General features: G+C 42.1%; 1 protein-coding gene across 4 annotated transcripts in view; it reads left to right on the forward strand.

Moving 5' to 3' along the window:
* The first annotated feature begins 1,181 nt into the window (after positions 1-1,181).
* The window catches only part of stim2b (stromal interaction molecule 2b), a 51,585-nt gene continuing 38,035 nt past the window's right edge, over positions 1,182-14,731 (forward strand). Inside the window, exons 1-2 of one of the 4 annotated variants that reach the window (XM_075451019.1) lie at positions 1,182-2,319; positions 2,494-2,649. In XM_075451019.1, the coding sequence (XP_075307134.1) occupies positions 2,523-2,649 (127 nt within the window). In that variant the 5' untranslated portion in view covers positions 1,182-2,319; positions 2,494-2,522. Of the gene's footprint in view, positions 2,650-14,731 lie in introns of all 4 variants that reach the window. The other 3 variants (XM_075451020.1, XM_075451018.1, XM_075451021.1) reach the window with 3 other exon arrangements.

Genomic DNA, 14,731 nt, shown 5'->3' on the forward strand with positions numbered 1-14,731 from the left:
CTTAATATTTGTTTACTCAATGTGTAGCTAAGAGTTACAACTATTTTTCATTGATTTAGATCACTGAAATTGAGACAAAGCAGTTTACCCTCAGAAATCAGCATCAGGTTCTGATTATTTTCAATTATTAAAGTTTTTAAGCTGCAATTTCCAAAACAAATGCCAGGAAACAGACTTTTATGTTAGTGGAGAAGTACATCCACTAAAGCACTGTACTTCCCTTCAAGTCTGAGGTAATTGTACCACACTTATTTATTTTCTGCAACATTATATCATTCACCAATATATCACAGGAAAACAGCGTACCTTTTATTCCACTTGATTTGTTTCATAGATGTAATCATTTGTTGGTTTTCAGCGGACATTTTTCTCTACTATGTTAAAATAGAGAAAGCCATCCTATTCTTTATTTGAATAAACAAACCTATCCTTTGCTTTAATATGATTAACTTATTGGATACTCAATTAGATTGACTAACCAACAGTACGTCAAAGTGGTTAAAATGAGCTCAGTCTACAGCAGTAAAATGCAACATACATATTAATGCAGCAGTTATATCAAATCAAAGTTAATTTATTGGCTTCATGTTGGGCTCTCACATAGAAGACACACAAGAATATTAACAAAATACATAATTTATAACAGTAAAATACTGTTAAGGAACGTTTTTTTTGCACGTTTCTAACTGCATATTTAAAATTTTTGGTTGTGAATGCATTCCAAGATTCAAGATAGTTTTATTTGTCACATACACAATCATACACAGTACAATGTGCAGTGAAATTCTTCCTTGTCCTGCTACCAATAAAAAGATAATTAATATAATAAAAATGAATAAAAAATGTAAAATAAGAATAAAAGAAAATTTATAAGGTATCTGATATATACAGTATTAACAGATAGAAGTGGAATCTTATATTTTAATCTTAATCTACACATTTCCAATGTGAAACATAAGTATTTTAACTAAAGGAATTATTTATTCTACTTTTTTTTTATGTAAAGGCCGGTGTTTATTCAGGAATGTTGGCATAAAATTAAAAAAAAAAACACCGGCATTGCCCTTTAACGTCCCTTTATTTTCCGCGCGGAGCATCTTTAAAAGAGACAAGAGGAAAAAAAGTGCCGCATGAGGCAGCCAATCAGATTCTGCCATGTTGGGACAGTCCAGCCAATGAGAGCGCTCAGTCGAGAGCCGGCGGAGGACCAGGGAAGCGACGAACGACGAAGTGTGTGCATCCCGCTCATCCTCCGCCGCTTCGCCGTGGAGGAAAACCAGACGTTGATGTGGTTCTGCCGCGGTTGGGCTGAAAACAGCCGCCATCATTGAGTTCTCAAGCGCACAATCTCTCCATTAACTCCCGGATTATGTGAAATTGAAGCAATTGATTTCCTTAAATGCATGTAAAAGGGCCAAATTCACATCAACTGGTGCCCTGCGCGCGGCGGCGGTTGAGGCCAAATTAAAGTCCCCCCCCCTCCTCCTCCTCCGCCTCCTCTTCAACACGTCAAACCGTTTTTGCATACTGACTTCCGCCCCGCTCGGCTCTCCTTCCACTGGTCCGCATCAGCCGGCGAGCAGCTGATACGACAGGAGGATACAGTATCACGTCGAGCCATGAAAAAGCTGACTTAAAAACTTCATTTGGAAAGTAGGCGGATGTCGTGTGCGGCCGATACAGGTCGAAGACGGACCGGACGAAACGGAGGAAGAGGAGGAATGTGTATGTTTTTGATGCAATGGGATTAGCTACTTTCCTGTGAGGAGACGGAATATGCCGAAGCAGTCCCCGGTGTTTGTACACTGTACGTGGAATTACAGACTATTCCCCCCAACTCTCAGCCTCTGCGTAAGGATCCAACCCCGCACCTGATATTATCAGTAGCTGTCGGGATATCCACGGGTGAAAAGCTACGTGTTTTTGGGGTGTTTTTTCGGTTTGTTTTGGAAGGGGATTCCTCCAGACACGCTTGCATGTGCTCACCTCAAACTCGTCTTCTTTTTTTTTTTCCTAAGCTACTATTCGTTTTTTAAAACTCATAAAACCAGATATGGGGTGCTCGCCTGTTATAACTGGAACCAGTCGCCCCTCTGCAACAGCTAGTAAAACCATTAGAGGCTAATAGAAACTGCTAGTTTCCCCCCTCTCGCTGCACTTTTGTCTCGCCTTTGACCCACGATGAACTATCATTTCAACGCTTATTTCAACGCTCCTGTCCGCTTTCACGCCAGCAGTGATCGCTCCTCTTTCAGCTAGTGTTTTTCAATTTTTTTTTTTCATTTTTTTATTCCTCTTTTAAGTTGGTGCGTTTCGCAGGTACTACCTTTGATTTTTTTTTTTTTTTTCTTCCGTGACACCACACTTCTCAATAAGACAGCATTCTTCCTGGTAATCAATAGCTCTGTGTAAACCCTGACATATTTCCGTGTCTTCTTCTTTCCGGGATTCCCCACCTCCCCTTGATTTTAAACCCTCCATCCCCACTCGCAGGATACTAGATTCCTCCCCTCATATGCACCATGAGGTACATGGTCGTGAATGTATTGCTACGTGGACTCGTCATCTATGCGGTACTGGGCTTGGAGTGCACTTACTCGAGTGATCTACCCGGCCACTCGTCTGATGCTGCAAATGTAGCCACCACAGGTAAGCGCAGTCCAATGTCTGATAGGTGTTTACAGTTTTATTTACATATGTGCAGTCTCACCCTCCTCCCCTCCTCCCCTCCACCCCTCTCCCGGGTCCCCGATGGGTTTTCTCGGGGAAAGCCGAGGAATGCCCTGCGCAGTGATGGAGAGGACGCATTTTTACCCCTCTGCCATGCTCCCCCTGTAGGAATTCATGACATGACAGGAATCCAACCTCCATCCTCACTGAAAGCAGAAGTATTCACTTCAACGTTGCATGTCATACATCATCAATAATGCTGTTAAAAGGCGTGTTTATTTTTTGTGCCTCATATTGATGAATCTGTAAAAAAAATCCATAAATGGGAATACACGGATGCAGTGAATCCACCCAAATTGCTGCCTGTTTACACGTGCTCACAGCACATCCTGATCATTCGTCTCTCTTTAATGGTACTATTGGCTTGTTCTAACGAGGGCAGGGTTTTCCCCATCCATTTGCATCTGTTTTTAACCAGGCAATATCGATCGTTTTGTGCATTTAACAACCTTCAGCACACGGTGGCTGCCTTATCTGGCTGTACTTTCCCTTCATTTCTCCATGTAACAGTTACAATACAAATATAGCTCCTCGCATCAACTGCAGCAGATGTCGCAGCTAATTTACAGACCCTTTTCCTTGATATGGTTTCTACCGCAGCTGACGGCCAGTTTGATGTCTAAAAGACACTGAATAAGTTTGTTTTAGTTGTGTCGTTTTAGGCCAAACATCAGATTCTGCAAAACTCAGCCTTCTAGTGGTGGTCCGTGTCATTTTGGATGTGGACTACGCAGCTTTTACTTTCCAGAAAACACTCGCTTTTAACCCCTACAGACTTCCTCTGTAAGGTTAAACAGCACAGAAGGTATCTGAAATAACTTGTGACTGTGTCAGTATGTATATCGACAGCTGGGATAATATTGTTTATAGCCGTGCAGCGAGCCTGCTTCTGCTCTCTGTTAACTAAGCTTAGCACATAGACTGCCAGGCAACCAGTGAAGAATTCAGGAAGTTGTTATTCCTGACATGAAATCCTCTCTCACTTAGCACAAATACCGGTAACTAGAATAAAATAACTGAGTTGCTGTGTTGGCTGGATCAAAAACCAAACTGTTAAAATGCATCTAAACATGTCAGCCGGACCAAAAATCGAGCTTCTCAAAAAACCAGATTAACACAACCGGATGAGGCCTGGATACACTCAGCCTGACTCGTATTTAGGTTGCTTTCATTCCCATATTTTTCTGTGTCTTTTTGTTTTTGTTTCAGACATCTTAAACGTGTCGTAAATCGCGTCGACTGAAATTCTTGGCCGCTACCGAGGGATAATAATGTGGGGATAATAATGTGGTGGACGCATTAGACTGAGAGAGTATATGTATCTGAAGAGTTTTAAAGTATTTTAGCACAATCTTTGAGCTGTGCACCCCTCTGTCTATGAGAAAGGGATCCATAACGTTGAGGTCTGGTACGAGAGGCATCGTCTCATCCTTAATACTCACAAAACCAAGATGTTTTACCCCAGAGATATGGGAGTTCATGCTCCTTTGTAGGCTTAAGTTGTTTGGAGTTAGCACTCCAATCATGCAGTGCTGGAAAGCCTCATAATGGAAATGGAAAGGCAGCCTGGTTCGGCTCTCTTTCTGTTCAGTGTAAACATGAGATTGAGAAACCGATGAAAATAGCCATGAAAGTTGATTGGCAACGACATGTTACAGAAGATCCTGGCGGACCCTTTCTGATAATGAATTATTACCCCATTTTGTGGCCATCGAATTTAAGTTTTAAACTGTTGTTTCTTCCAACTTGCAACAACCTGCACTTAAATAGGTCACAGTTATGGTTGTTTCATTATTCCTTTTGGTGTTTTAATTTGTATCAATGGTTTCAGTTTGTGTTGTTGTGGTTTTAATTAATTTAGCTCGTCCATTTTAACCACCAGCGATCTCATATTTTCCATGACGATCCATGGAAGAAATTATGTATACTTCCTCCTCCTTCTTCTCCATTTTGTCCACGCTCTGCTACCAAGACGTCTCCTCTTCAACTCAACTTAAGCTGGATTTACAGTTGACGCGTCGCTCACGGCGCAGCCCACCCGTGGCATCAAAATGACGTTTCAGGCCTGGCGCTTGCCCTGAACAGACGGCGCAGCGCGTTGTCGTGCACCAGTCGATTTTTATTTATTTATTTTTTTTTTTTTGTAACTTGGCTGCACCAAGAACGACAAACCGGATGGACCAATTTGAGACCAGGCTCAGTCAGGAGGTGCGTTTGTACAGGCAGCTGTACGAAACTGCAGTGAAACAGCACAGGGACCACGTAAACTCCCAAAACTCGTGGACAGAGATTGGCAGAACTTTGGGCAGCGACACCTCTGAGACGGAGAAAATTGCAACTACTGGCGATCGACTTGCGTCACCATATATAGCCGGCACGAAATCGTGACATCATCAACACCGCTCGCGCTTGCCCGACGCGGCAACCATGCTAGAGGCTTTATTCCTGTCATTACTTTGGGCTCAGAAAGCTCTATCAGCTGCCCGTACATGCAAACGACTTCCCCGTTGCCGTGGTTACACATAACGCAAAGACAAAAAAAAAAAAAACGTTACCAGCAGCACGACATCCGAACCAGCGCAGAAAAAATGTTCTTGCAGAAATAAAAGTTTATTAGATGCAAAGAAAGATGCAATATGTCCTCCACAGCTTTCACGTGATGGTTTGACACGGTGACTGAACTCAAACTCAAACCATGTCCCAGTTTTCACGTTTACAGACGTAATTTCTGGCAGATATTCTGACAATATCTCACCGATTCGAATGCTTGCTATCATCTTAAGTTCCCGCTTCGAGTGCAATCCCTTCAAGGCAAATTGAAAGTCTCAATTTCAAGTGTTTGTTTTTTGACGGCTTTTAAATATGGCTGGGCGAGTTAACTCGTTATTATCACGCTAACTCGTTAATTATTTATCACGATAAATATTTTGTCGCGCATTAACGCAGGTTTTTTTAATTTATTTATTATTTTTTAAATTTTTGGGGGCTTTTGTGCCTTTAATGGACAGGAAAGTTCAGAGAGACAGGAAGCAGGTGGCAGAGAGAGGGGGAACGACACGCAGCACAGTCCGATGCGGGACTCGAACCACCCCTGTTTTATCATTTGTTTTATTATTGTAAAAGTCTGTTGCTCACAGGCTTTTATTTTGTAAAAGTCTGTTGCTGTCTGCTGCAGAACCAGAAAAGAAAGTAATCGGCGGATCCACCAAACATGGAGAAGGGTACGGAACTTTTACTCGGCCATTTTCATTTTAAAGTTCTTCCAGACGGCGGAGTCGACAGAACCAAAGTCATCTGTAAACACTGCCAAGTTGAATTGTCTTCTCAGCGTAGTAGTTCCAGTCTAAAATATCACTTAAAGGCAAAACACACAACTGATAGCAGCAAGTCATTCAAGGAAACAGACAGTGGAGCGAGGCTTCTACATAAAAACTACAGAAAGATGCTGATGTTAAAAGTGTGTTTGCACAACAAATGTTATGGCACTTTCATTCATATGGCAGCACATTTAAAATAAAACTAAATGCTAAAAGCTATACGCTACTTTTGAATTCATTTTTGGATTTTGCGTACAAATGTGATTAATCGTGATTAATCAGGGAAATCATGTGATTAATTAGATTAAAAACTTTAATCGTTGAACAGCCCTACTTTTAAATACAGGCCTGCAGACTCGTTTTAGTTACAAAAAAACTGTACGCTGAAGCTGCTCGAGAAGGTAATAAAGCTCATCCGAGGCAGCTGTTGAGCATTCACAACTGTTTACAAGTATGAAGTGGCTCCTGAAAATAAACCGAGGATATACGGTATATTGATGAATGAGGCCAAAGCACACTTGGCCTTTTCCATAATAGCAGCATGACGGCGTAAGAGCGATCCAAGAGGCCGACGTCAGCCCGTACTCCCCGCGTACAATGAAGTGCAGTGGATGTCGAGATAGTGGTGACTTAATACAATGTCAGTAAACATGACCGCAGTGTTGCCCGTTTCCCACACGGCTCCCTGGAAAGGTCAGCTCCCTTCTCAGTGGTCCTGGCGTCAGGCGAGGAAAACACAAGTCTGTGTGTGTGTGTGTGTTCATGCAGAGTTTCCCTCAGTCTTACACAGGGTTTGTGTTGCTATCAAATATCCCTGTAACTTCAGCTTTAAAGCAAGACTTTGCAATCGTAAAATCTTACTAATTCAGAGTCTTTGCTGCTGCCTAACACGTAAGACTCCCAATATTTCATTCTTTTTGTTGCTTTTAACAAATATTTCTGCTTCATCCTGTCCTTGTGGTCGAGCTTAGAGATGGAGGCGGCGGACATTAAGGCAGTTGAGTGCTGAAACTGTGGGGTTTAGGTTTTACATTTGGAGGGTTAATGGATCTTCAAAGGCCAGGAAGTTCAACCCTGTTTACCTGTACGTCTGTATGTAGTTTGTCTTGATTTGTGCCGGAGTTGATCGGAGGTTTTCATGTGTGAATAGCAGCAGATCGGGTTAAATTATGATGAATTTAGTCTTTTGGAAAGGCAGAAATGGTCCGAACGGTCCTGAAGTAGACATGACAGCGTGTGATGTGAGCTGAAGTTTAAGATGTGGAGCACTTTCTCCTCTTTGTGGCTCCTTTCAACTCCACGTTTCCTCCTTTGTTGTGAATCCACCTGCACGCGCAGCGGCGTTTTCTGAACTCCCGCCAATTCCACATCCAGCTTAAACAAAAAGAACCATAAATCACAACCTCCAGGAAGCAAGCGGAGTCACGATTTTGTTTTTTTTGTTTTTTACGACACTCCGCAGAAGATGAAAGAGGGTAGAACTCGGCCGAGGCAGCGACTGCGCGGCGGTTTGAAATGTGAACGTGGTCTTCTCCTGTTTTAATGGCAGTGTTTGGCGTTTCAACAAACAAAGCTCTTCCTTCTGCCTGCAAAGAACACGGAGCCGTGATGTAATGCGTCTGCTCCGTGATAGTTGTCCGGGATACAGGCAGAATCTTTATGTAACCCAAATATGCACCAAAACAGCCGCTCGCACGCCCTGCCTGCACTCCTCCGTGATCTATAGGCAAGGCAAGGCATCTTTATTTATATAGCTCAGTGATACTCACTATTTTTTTCACAAGAGCCACATTGGCAGCAAAATCAAGGGAAGAGCCACTTTTACGACAACATACTAAAGTCCCCTTTTTGCAAATATGCATTTCTACATATAAAACATCCCACAAAAAAAGAAACAACACAGCCAATACATTTTCAATTAAGACCACATTTACCTTAATACTGGGATTAGCGGAAGCTGGCGTGCATGTCCTTGACTTTCTTCATGTTGTATTTGTAGTTTGTTGTTGTGATCATAGTGAGACATTCAAGATGAGCATGGTTTTTGTGCTGGTTTTTGCCCTTTTTTTAAATTAAAAACCGATCCATTGTGCCTGCATCTCACGGTACACCCGACGGTTGCCTGCTCGTCCCCTCTCTGGGATCTTTAGGCTGATTTTCGTTTGGTTTTTGCCTTTTTTTAATTAAAAACCGATCCATTGTGCCTGCATCATCACGCTAAAGGAGCTAGCGTGCACTGTGGTCAAGTGTGACGGTGGTTTAAGCGGGCTGCGTTGCCAGGTTTAACAGTTCCCCCTTTAGGAAACAACATTAAGCCTTAATTAATACTTAATAAAAATCCTTAATACTGTGCAGTATTCGCTGTATGTTATTTGAAAAAATGTATTGTTATTGTTACCATATTGTTATAAGTTACTATGCAAGTGCGAGCCACCGATTAAAGCTTGAGGAGCCGCGCAGAGTATCTCTGATGTAGCACATTTCATACCACAGGCAACTTTACATAAAGAGTAAAGTTTAACAGCATAAAGCAGCATAAAAACAAGCAATTTAAAGAGAAAAAAAATAGAATAAAAATTAAAACGCAGTTAAAAGCAATCAAAGAAGAGGGGAAAAAGGAAAATATAAACTCAACCATAAGCACACGGAAAGAGAAATGTTTTTAACCCGGATTTAAAAGTGCTTACAGTTGGGGCTGATTTCAGTTCTGCTGGTAGTTTGTTCCAGTTGTTCTACCAGCATGTCATTCATGTATTCTGGACCCAAACCATTCCCTGATTTGTAGACGAGCAGCAGAACTTTAAAATCTATTCTGTATCATTACTCCCTATAAGGTTGGAACAACCTTCGTGGAGCTCAATCAGAGGTGACTCTTGTTTATCTTGGAGCTCAGTGATTGCGTTGATAAAGTGGCTGATTTGGAAAGGATGCTCCACATTTGTCTATCTCAGCCACCGCTTGCTTAAGTTCTGCAGCGAGGACGGGAATTTGCATTTTGCGACGCTTCAGTCGCCGCCGGCTGGCTCGGGCTCCACCAATCTGACAGACGTGCAACACTTTGAGAAAAGACAGGAAGGAGTAGGAGCCTCAGAGGGAGGTTGGGGCTTAGCTCTGGCGGCTTATCGTGACAGTGTCAGTGTGAACGTGTCATAATGTCCTGGTTCTGTGGAGCAGCGGCTCAACAGGCTTCTTTTTCTTTTCTGATGAGAACAGACTGTTCTGAAGGGTACATAATGGGCCGCAAAAAACACAACCCCCGCCCCCCAAAAGACACACATTACTCCCTCAGGAGCAAGTAGAAATAATAAAAAGGGCTTAAAAAGAGAGAAAAATATTTACTTTATTCTAATTAGTCGGCCTGAAACGCTTATGTGGCGTCACGTGACACGTGTCCTTTGGAGGTGTAAGTGGTCCAAATGACCTGTTTGACCGTCAGAATCGTCTTTATTTACCTGGATGAAAAAGGAAACTAACAAAAATGGACTTTACTTTTTAGTGGTATAATAAATGAGCAAACACAAGTCATTTATTACCATTTACCATTATCGTTTTTAAATTCATTTAAATTATTTTATTTGTTTCTCTTTATATTCTTTTATGTATTCTTAATGCTTCTTCCACTCCCTGCTGCAATGCTTTTATTTTACGTGAAGCACTTTGAATTGTTTTGTACATGAAATGTGCTCTACAAATACATTTTATTTGATTTGATTTGACCATTATGGCAGTTATTATTATTTTTTTATTTGTTTTTACTTGGTAACATACACATATGTGCCAGTTGGGCACAAAAACATGACATGACGAAGGGAGGATTGTGCACTAAGTAAAACGGCAGAATCAACATAAGCACATCGTACGTAGAAATATAAGGATGCTGCTCGAAAATGGGGAAAAAAATTTAAAATAAAATCTTAATGGAGGGTTTGAGCTAGATCTATATCGATCTATATGAAATCAGGTCTTACAATTGACACATAGCTGAGCCATTTTGACCAGTTCTCTTCAAAAATATCAGTTTGGTTTCTTAATTTCAATGTAATTCTCTCCATAACATATATATATTATATATGACATCAACCCACTCATTTATTGTTGGTTTTTCTTTCTGGTCAGAGCCTTTTTACACCCCACTAACAACACTCTCAAAAGGTATTTGTCCAGGAATCTCTCTCCAAAATGGAGCCACAGAGGGTCAGCCCCCAAAAAATGTGAAAATGATTTATGGCAGTTAGTCTTAACCAGATTTGTCAGCTCGCAGTGAGTATTTTTACTTATTTAGAAATGGAAAACCTTTCAGTGATGAATCCAGAGAGAAATGACGTCAGTTTATCACGTGTTGCTTCATGTTTTTGGTCTTGCTTGCTTATTTTTGTAGGTTTTCAGCGTGAAATCCTTTAGTTAAATGAGTTTTTAGATGATGGATAACTTCAAACAAAGAGGCTGCGTAGTTTAACAGCTGCCGCGCGTCTCAATCTGGGGCTTTAAGGTTGTGATCCGTGGTAACGCACTGACCCCTCCGGATGTGTTCAGACAGCCGCTGGAGAAGTTTTCCATGTTTGTTTTTCCACACTGTTCCCCTTTTGAACTGGTGGCTCATATTAAAGACGGTGGTCCGGATGTTTTGTTTTGTTTTGTTGTGAATTTATCGACTCGGACGCTGTTTCCATGTCCTCGTTGTACCTGCTAGAAGCTGGGATGCAGGAAATGTAGGTCAGTGTACTCGGTTGTGCTTCCTGCTGCGAGTGGCGTACAGTAGCTGAGGGTGCCCTCGCCCTTCCATCAGGGGGCTATTGTTGTCCCTCTGCAGCTCGTTTTAAGGTGCTGATCCCCCAGCTGGCAGCGCACGGGCTTGTTGGCTTACCGGGTCCTTCATGACGGTGACAAGTCGATGCCAACAAGGGGGAAAAATGACACAGAAACATGCAAAAACGTGGGTAGAAATAGTTCCTTTTTTTACGTCTCACTTCCTCTCTTTTTGGCTGTCACAGCTTGTTCATTAGAAACTTTTCTCTCTTTTTTTTCTCTTTAATTTGACAACAACAATCCCAGCTGATAGCCTCGCTGACGCTGGGGGGGGGGGGGGGGGGGGGGCATCCTGTTCTGAGAGTTTGATCCTGCTGCGATGATACTCGTCACCTTAACACCGGAAGAAGCCACCGGCGTGCCCTTCACCGAGGTCGGAAACTGTCACCGTGCCCGTCGTTTTCTCCCGGTTAATCACATCTGCTGCGCTTACTTGAGATTTTGGGGTGTCTCGTGTGCGAATCTAACGTTGTGTTTGATGTAAATCTCTCTTTTGAGTGGAATTGGAAGCGGGGTTTTGGATGTGAGACGCAGCCCCCTCTGATTTCAGGGACTTTCCCTCGGCAGGGGGCACGTGACGCGGTGGCCTGGGCAAGAAGGGCAAAGGAGAGGTGTGGATTTCTTTGGTATGCTGTCCCTTCTCGAGCCGGCGTTCATGCTCCGGCCTTACGGGACGAGGCCAAGCAGGCAGCAGACAACTTCATTTGCAAAATCCTGTCAATGCTGGAAAAAAGACTGCATATCTATCAGCCACAACATTAAAACCACCTGCCACCTCCGTCCTGTCTACGCATGGACGGCCGGCTTTGGATCTGGGCAGTTTTGTGGCTTTTTCCTTCACTTTCACCCATTGTATTAATGTTTTCCTGCTTTTAATGTAAATACTGCTTGAGAACAAAAGTCCCCAAAAAGCTTTTTCCTCATCGTCTTCAGTGTGATTAGACTTCAAAGCATCTGATAAACATTTACTCTCTTCCTCTGACCTAACGGGTCAAAGTTTAGGTTGTTTCTGCGTGGTTTCAGCTTGTGTCACCTTCAGTTGCCTGTAAAATTGCCTGTAAAATGCTGCATTTTTTGGTTTCTCTCAGCGTGGGAGAGCTCGACTTCTTTGTTTTCCTTTGATCAGGTAGCTGTCGGTATGTGTCGCTTCTTCTAAGCGTCCATATTTCGAAGCACAGAGAAAGATAAATCAATAAAAAACGAATAAGACGGAGTCCTGTCAAGCGGGAAGGTAAAAGGCAGCTGCTGAAATCTGAGTTTAAAGTTTAGAGACACTGCTAAAGTCCTGAGCCACTCCTTATTTATTTGCATATTGTCAAGAAAAACAGGGAAATAGGTGCAGGGATTCATTGAAACATGCGTAAAACAGAGTCTGCAACTCAGCCTGAACCCTCTGAGAGGAGCTTCCTGTCCTTTCTTTAAGGAGTCTTCAGGAATAGTTCTCCAGGCTTCTTGAAGGACATCCCAAAGCTCTTCTTTGGATGTGGGCTGCCTTTTGTTCCGTTCTCTGCCAACATGATCCCACACTGCTTCAGTAATGTTGAGCTCCGGGCTCTGGGGAGGATTCATCCCTCCATCAGACCTGCTGCCACTGATTTTCAGTCCATTCTTGTGTCCTTTGGCACAGCTCAGCCTTTTCTCCCTGTTTCCCTTCCTTAAGAACGGCTTCCTGACAGCCACCCTTCCATGGAGCCCATTTCTGATGAGGCTTGGGCCAACAGCAGATGGATCAGCTGAAGGTCCAGATGCATCTCTCAGCTCCTGTCTCAGGGCTTTGCTGGGCTATTCTCTTCCATTTTTTTTAGGCCTGCCTCCACTTGTTTAAGGACACACTGCACACCATGCTGAGATATCCCACGTTTTCAGCTAACAGCTCTTTAGGAATCACCGTGTTGCTGCAGAAATCCTATTTTCTGTCTGTCAAACTGTGTTATCTTTGCTGTTTTTGGCAGATGCATCCAAAGAAAAAGAAACAAATGTGCCTTTGTGACAGACTTTTTGTAAAAACTTGCCTAAAGAAACTATTTAAAATGGGTTCTTTGCCATCCCTTGAGCTAGAAGCCCCCTTTAAAAAAAAAAACAACAACACAATTTATGTGGCCTGAATGTTACTGCACTAAGATTTCATCTTTAAATACTCAGTGCTGTCTGAGCTTTGCTTTTGGTTGCTATTAATAGCTTCCTCAAACATCTGGAGACTGATTTATTTATTTATTTTTGCTTTTATATCGTTTAATTTTTTCAGCTTTTTCAAAACGAAGCACTTCCCTGAAGTCCAGCGGGGAAAGACTTAATCCTTGGTTTTCCACGCCTGAGGCCATGTAACAGATGAGGAACGCTTAATCCCTGCCGGAGTTATCCAGGATGTGTTTTCCTCTGTGGATGACTTTGACTTTGGATGAGCTATTTTGGTTCAACGCTCAGTCACTGTGCAACAAAGTAAACCTTGAATACTCACTGAATTGTTATCGTGCTGTTCATTATGAGCTCTTGAGTCTAAAACTCTGCGGCCGTCTGCTCTGATTGCGGCGCTCTCTGCAGACACTCAGCCCATTAACCTTCCATCCAGCGGAGCGCGTCGGAGCCGCCTAATTAAACGAGCGCTCGCCCTCGTCGTGTTCGGGGCTGCTGTGTCTGAAACATTCCAGGGAATTTGTAGCGAGCGTCTCCTTTTCTGGAAGTTTTCATGTCAGACTTGGTGAGTTTTGACACGTTTTGCTCGAGTTGAACTCCCCCCCTCCTCTTTTTTTTTTTTTTTTTTTAAGCTGTGGCACTAAGCAGAGGATTACTGATGCCCATTATGGTGGTTTGGATGTGTAAGGTTATCTCAGTTTCACTGGAAAACACTCGCCTCTGTATCTCTTTTACGAGAGATGTTTGCTTTATTCTAGGGCTGGGCGATACGGACCAAAAGTCATATCCCGATATATTTAGGTTGAATATCGATATACGATATATATCCCGATATTTTTTCCGCAAAGTGAGAGCTGTGAAATGAAATGCTCAGTCAAAGTCAAAGCCAAATACGAGTAGATTTATTGAAAACTCACAATAAAATGTAAACATAAACACTGTATAACAAAGCTCCGTAAGGTGCACATTTAAATAAAAAAAATATCTTAAATAAAATTGGCCTATAAAATAAAATAGGTAAATCTTTTTCTGAGGGCAGCATTTATATATAAAGAGATAACATAATAAAGTGCTCAGTTTAAGAAAAACGTTTTTAAACATCAGCTTGAGATTACCTGTTTCCGATATTTGAACTACATCGATATATGCGATATGCTCTAATTCCATATCTTATTTAAAAATATATCGATATATCTTAAATATCGATATATCGCCCAGCCCTACTTTATTCCATTCAAGTTTCTTTTATTTAATTTTTTTATTGATGTTTTTTTCAGACAGATGCCAAAAAACATTATTACAGTTACATGGTAAGAATAGCAAACAATGTATTCTTTTTCAGTATCTGCCCAGTCTTTTTTTTCTTTCTTTTTTTTTTCAGATAAATAAAACAAAAAAACAAAACTACAGTCCAACAACAACATACACATCAAGCCAGGCTTACAACACAAAACCTAGATCAACACAACAAAAAAAAAAACACAACACCCTAGGAAGTCTATATAGCATACATATCCTGTACCTGAAAAAATATATATATATATATATGCAGAGGTAGGTAGTGTCATCCTTCCATATCCAGCAGTTGGGCAGGAATGGGCCCCATACTTCATTAAACAGATCTTCCCTCCCAGCCACTCTATAGGTGACCCGCTCATAGCTTGCCATTGAGCTTAGAACCTCTATCCACTCCTTAAAAGTGGACAAGATGGGAGATTTCCAGTGGCGTAAAGTTATCCTGCACC

This window comes from Odontesthes bonariensis, chromosome 19, assembly GCF_027942865.1.
Source record: "Odontesthes bonariensis isolate fOdoBon6 chromosome 19, fOdoBon6.hap1, whole genome shotgun sequence".
NCBI classification, from domain to species: domain Eukaryota; kingdom Metazoa; phylum Chordata; class Actinopteri; order Atheriniformes; family Atherinopsidae; genus Odontesthes; species Odontesthes bonariensis.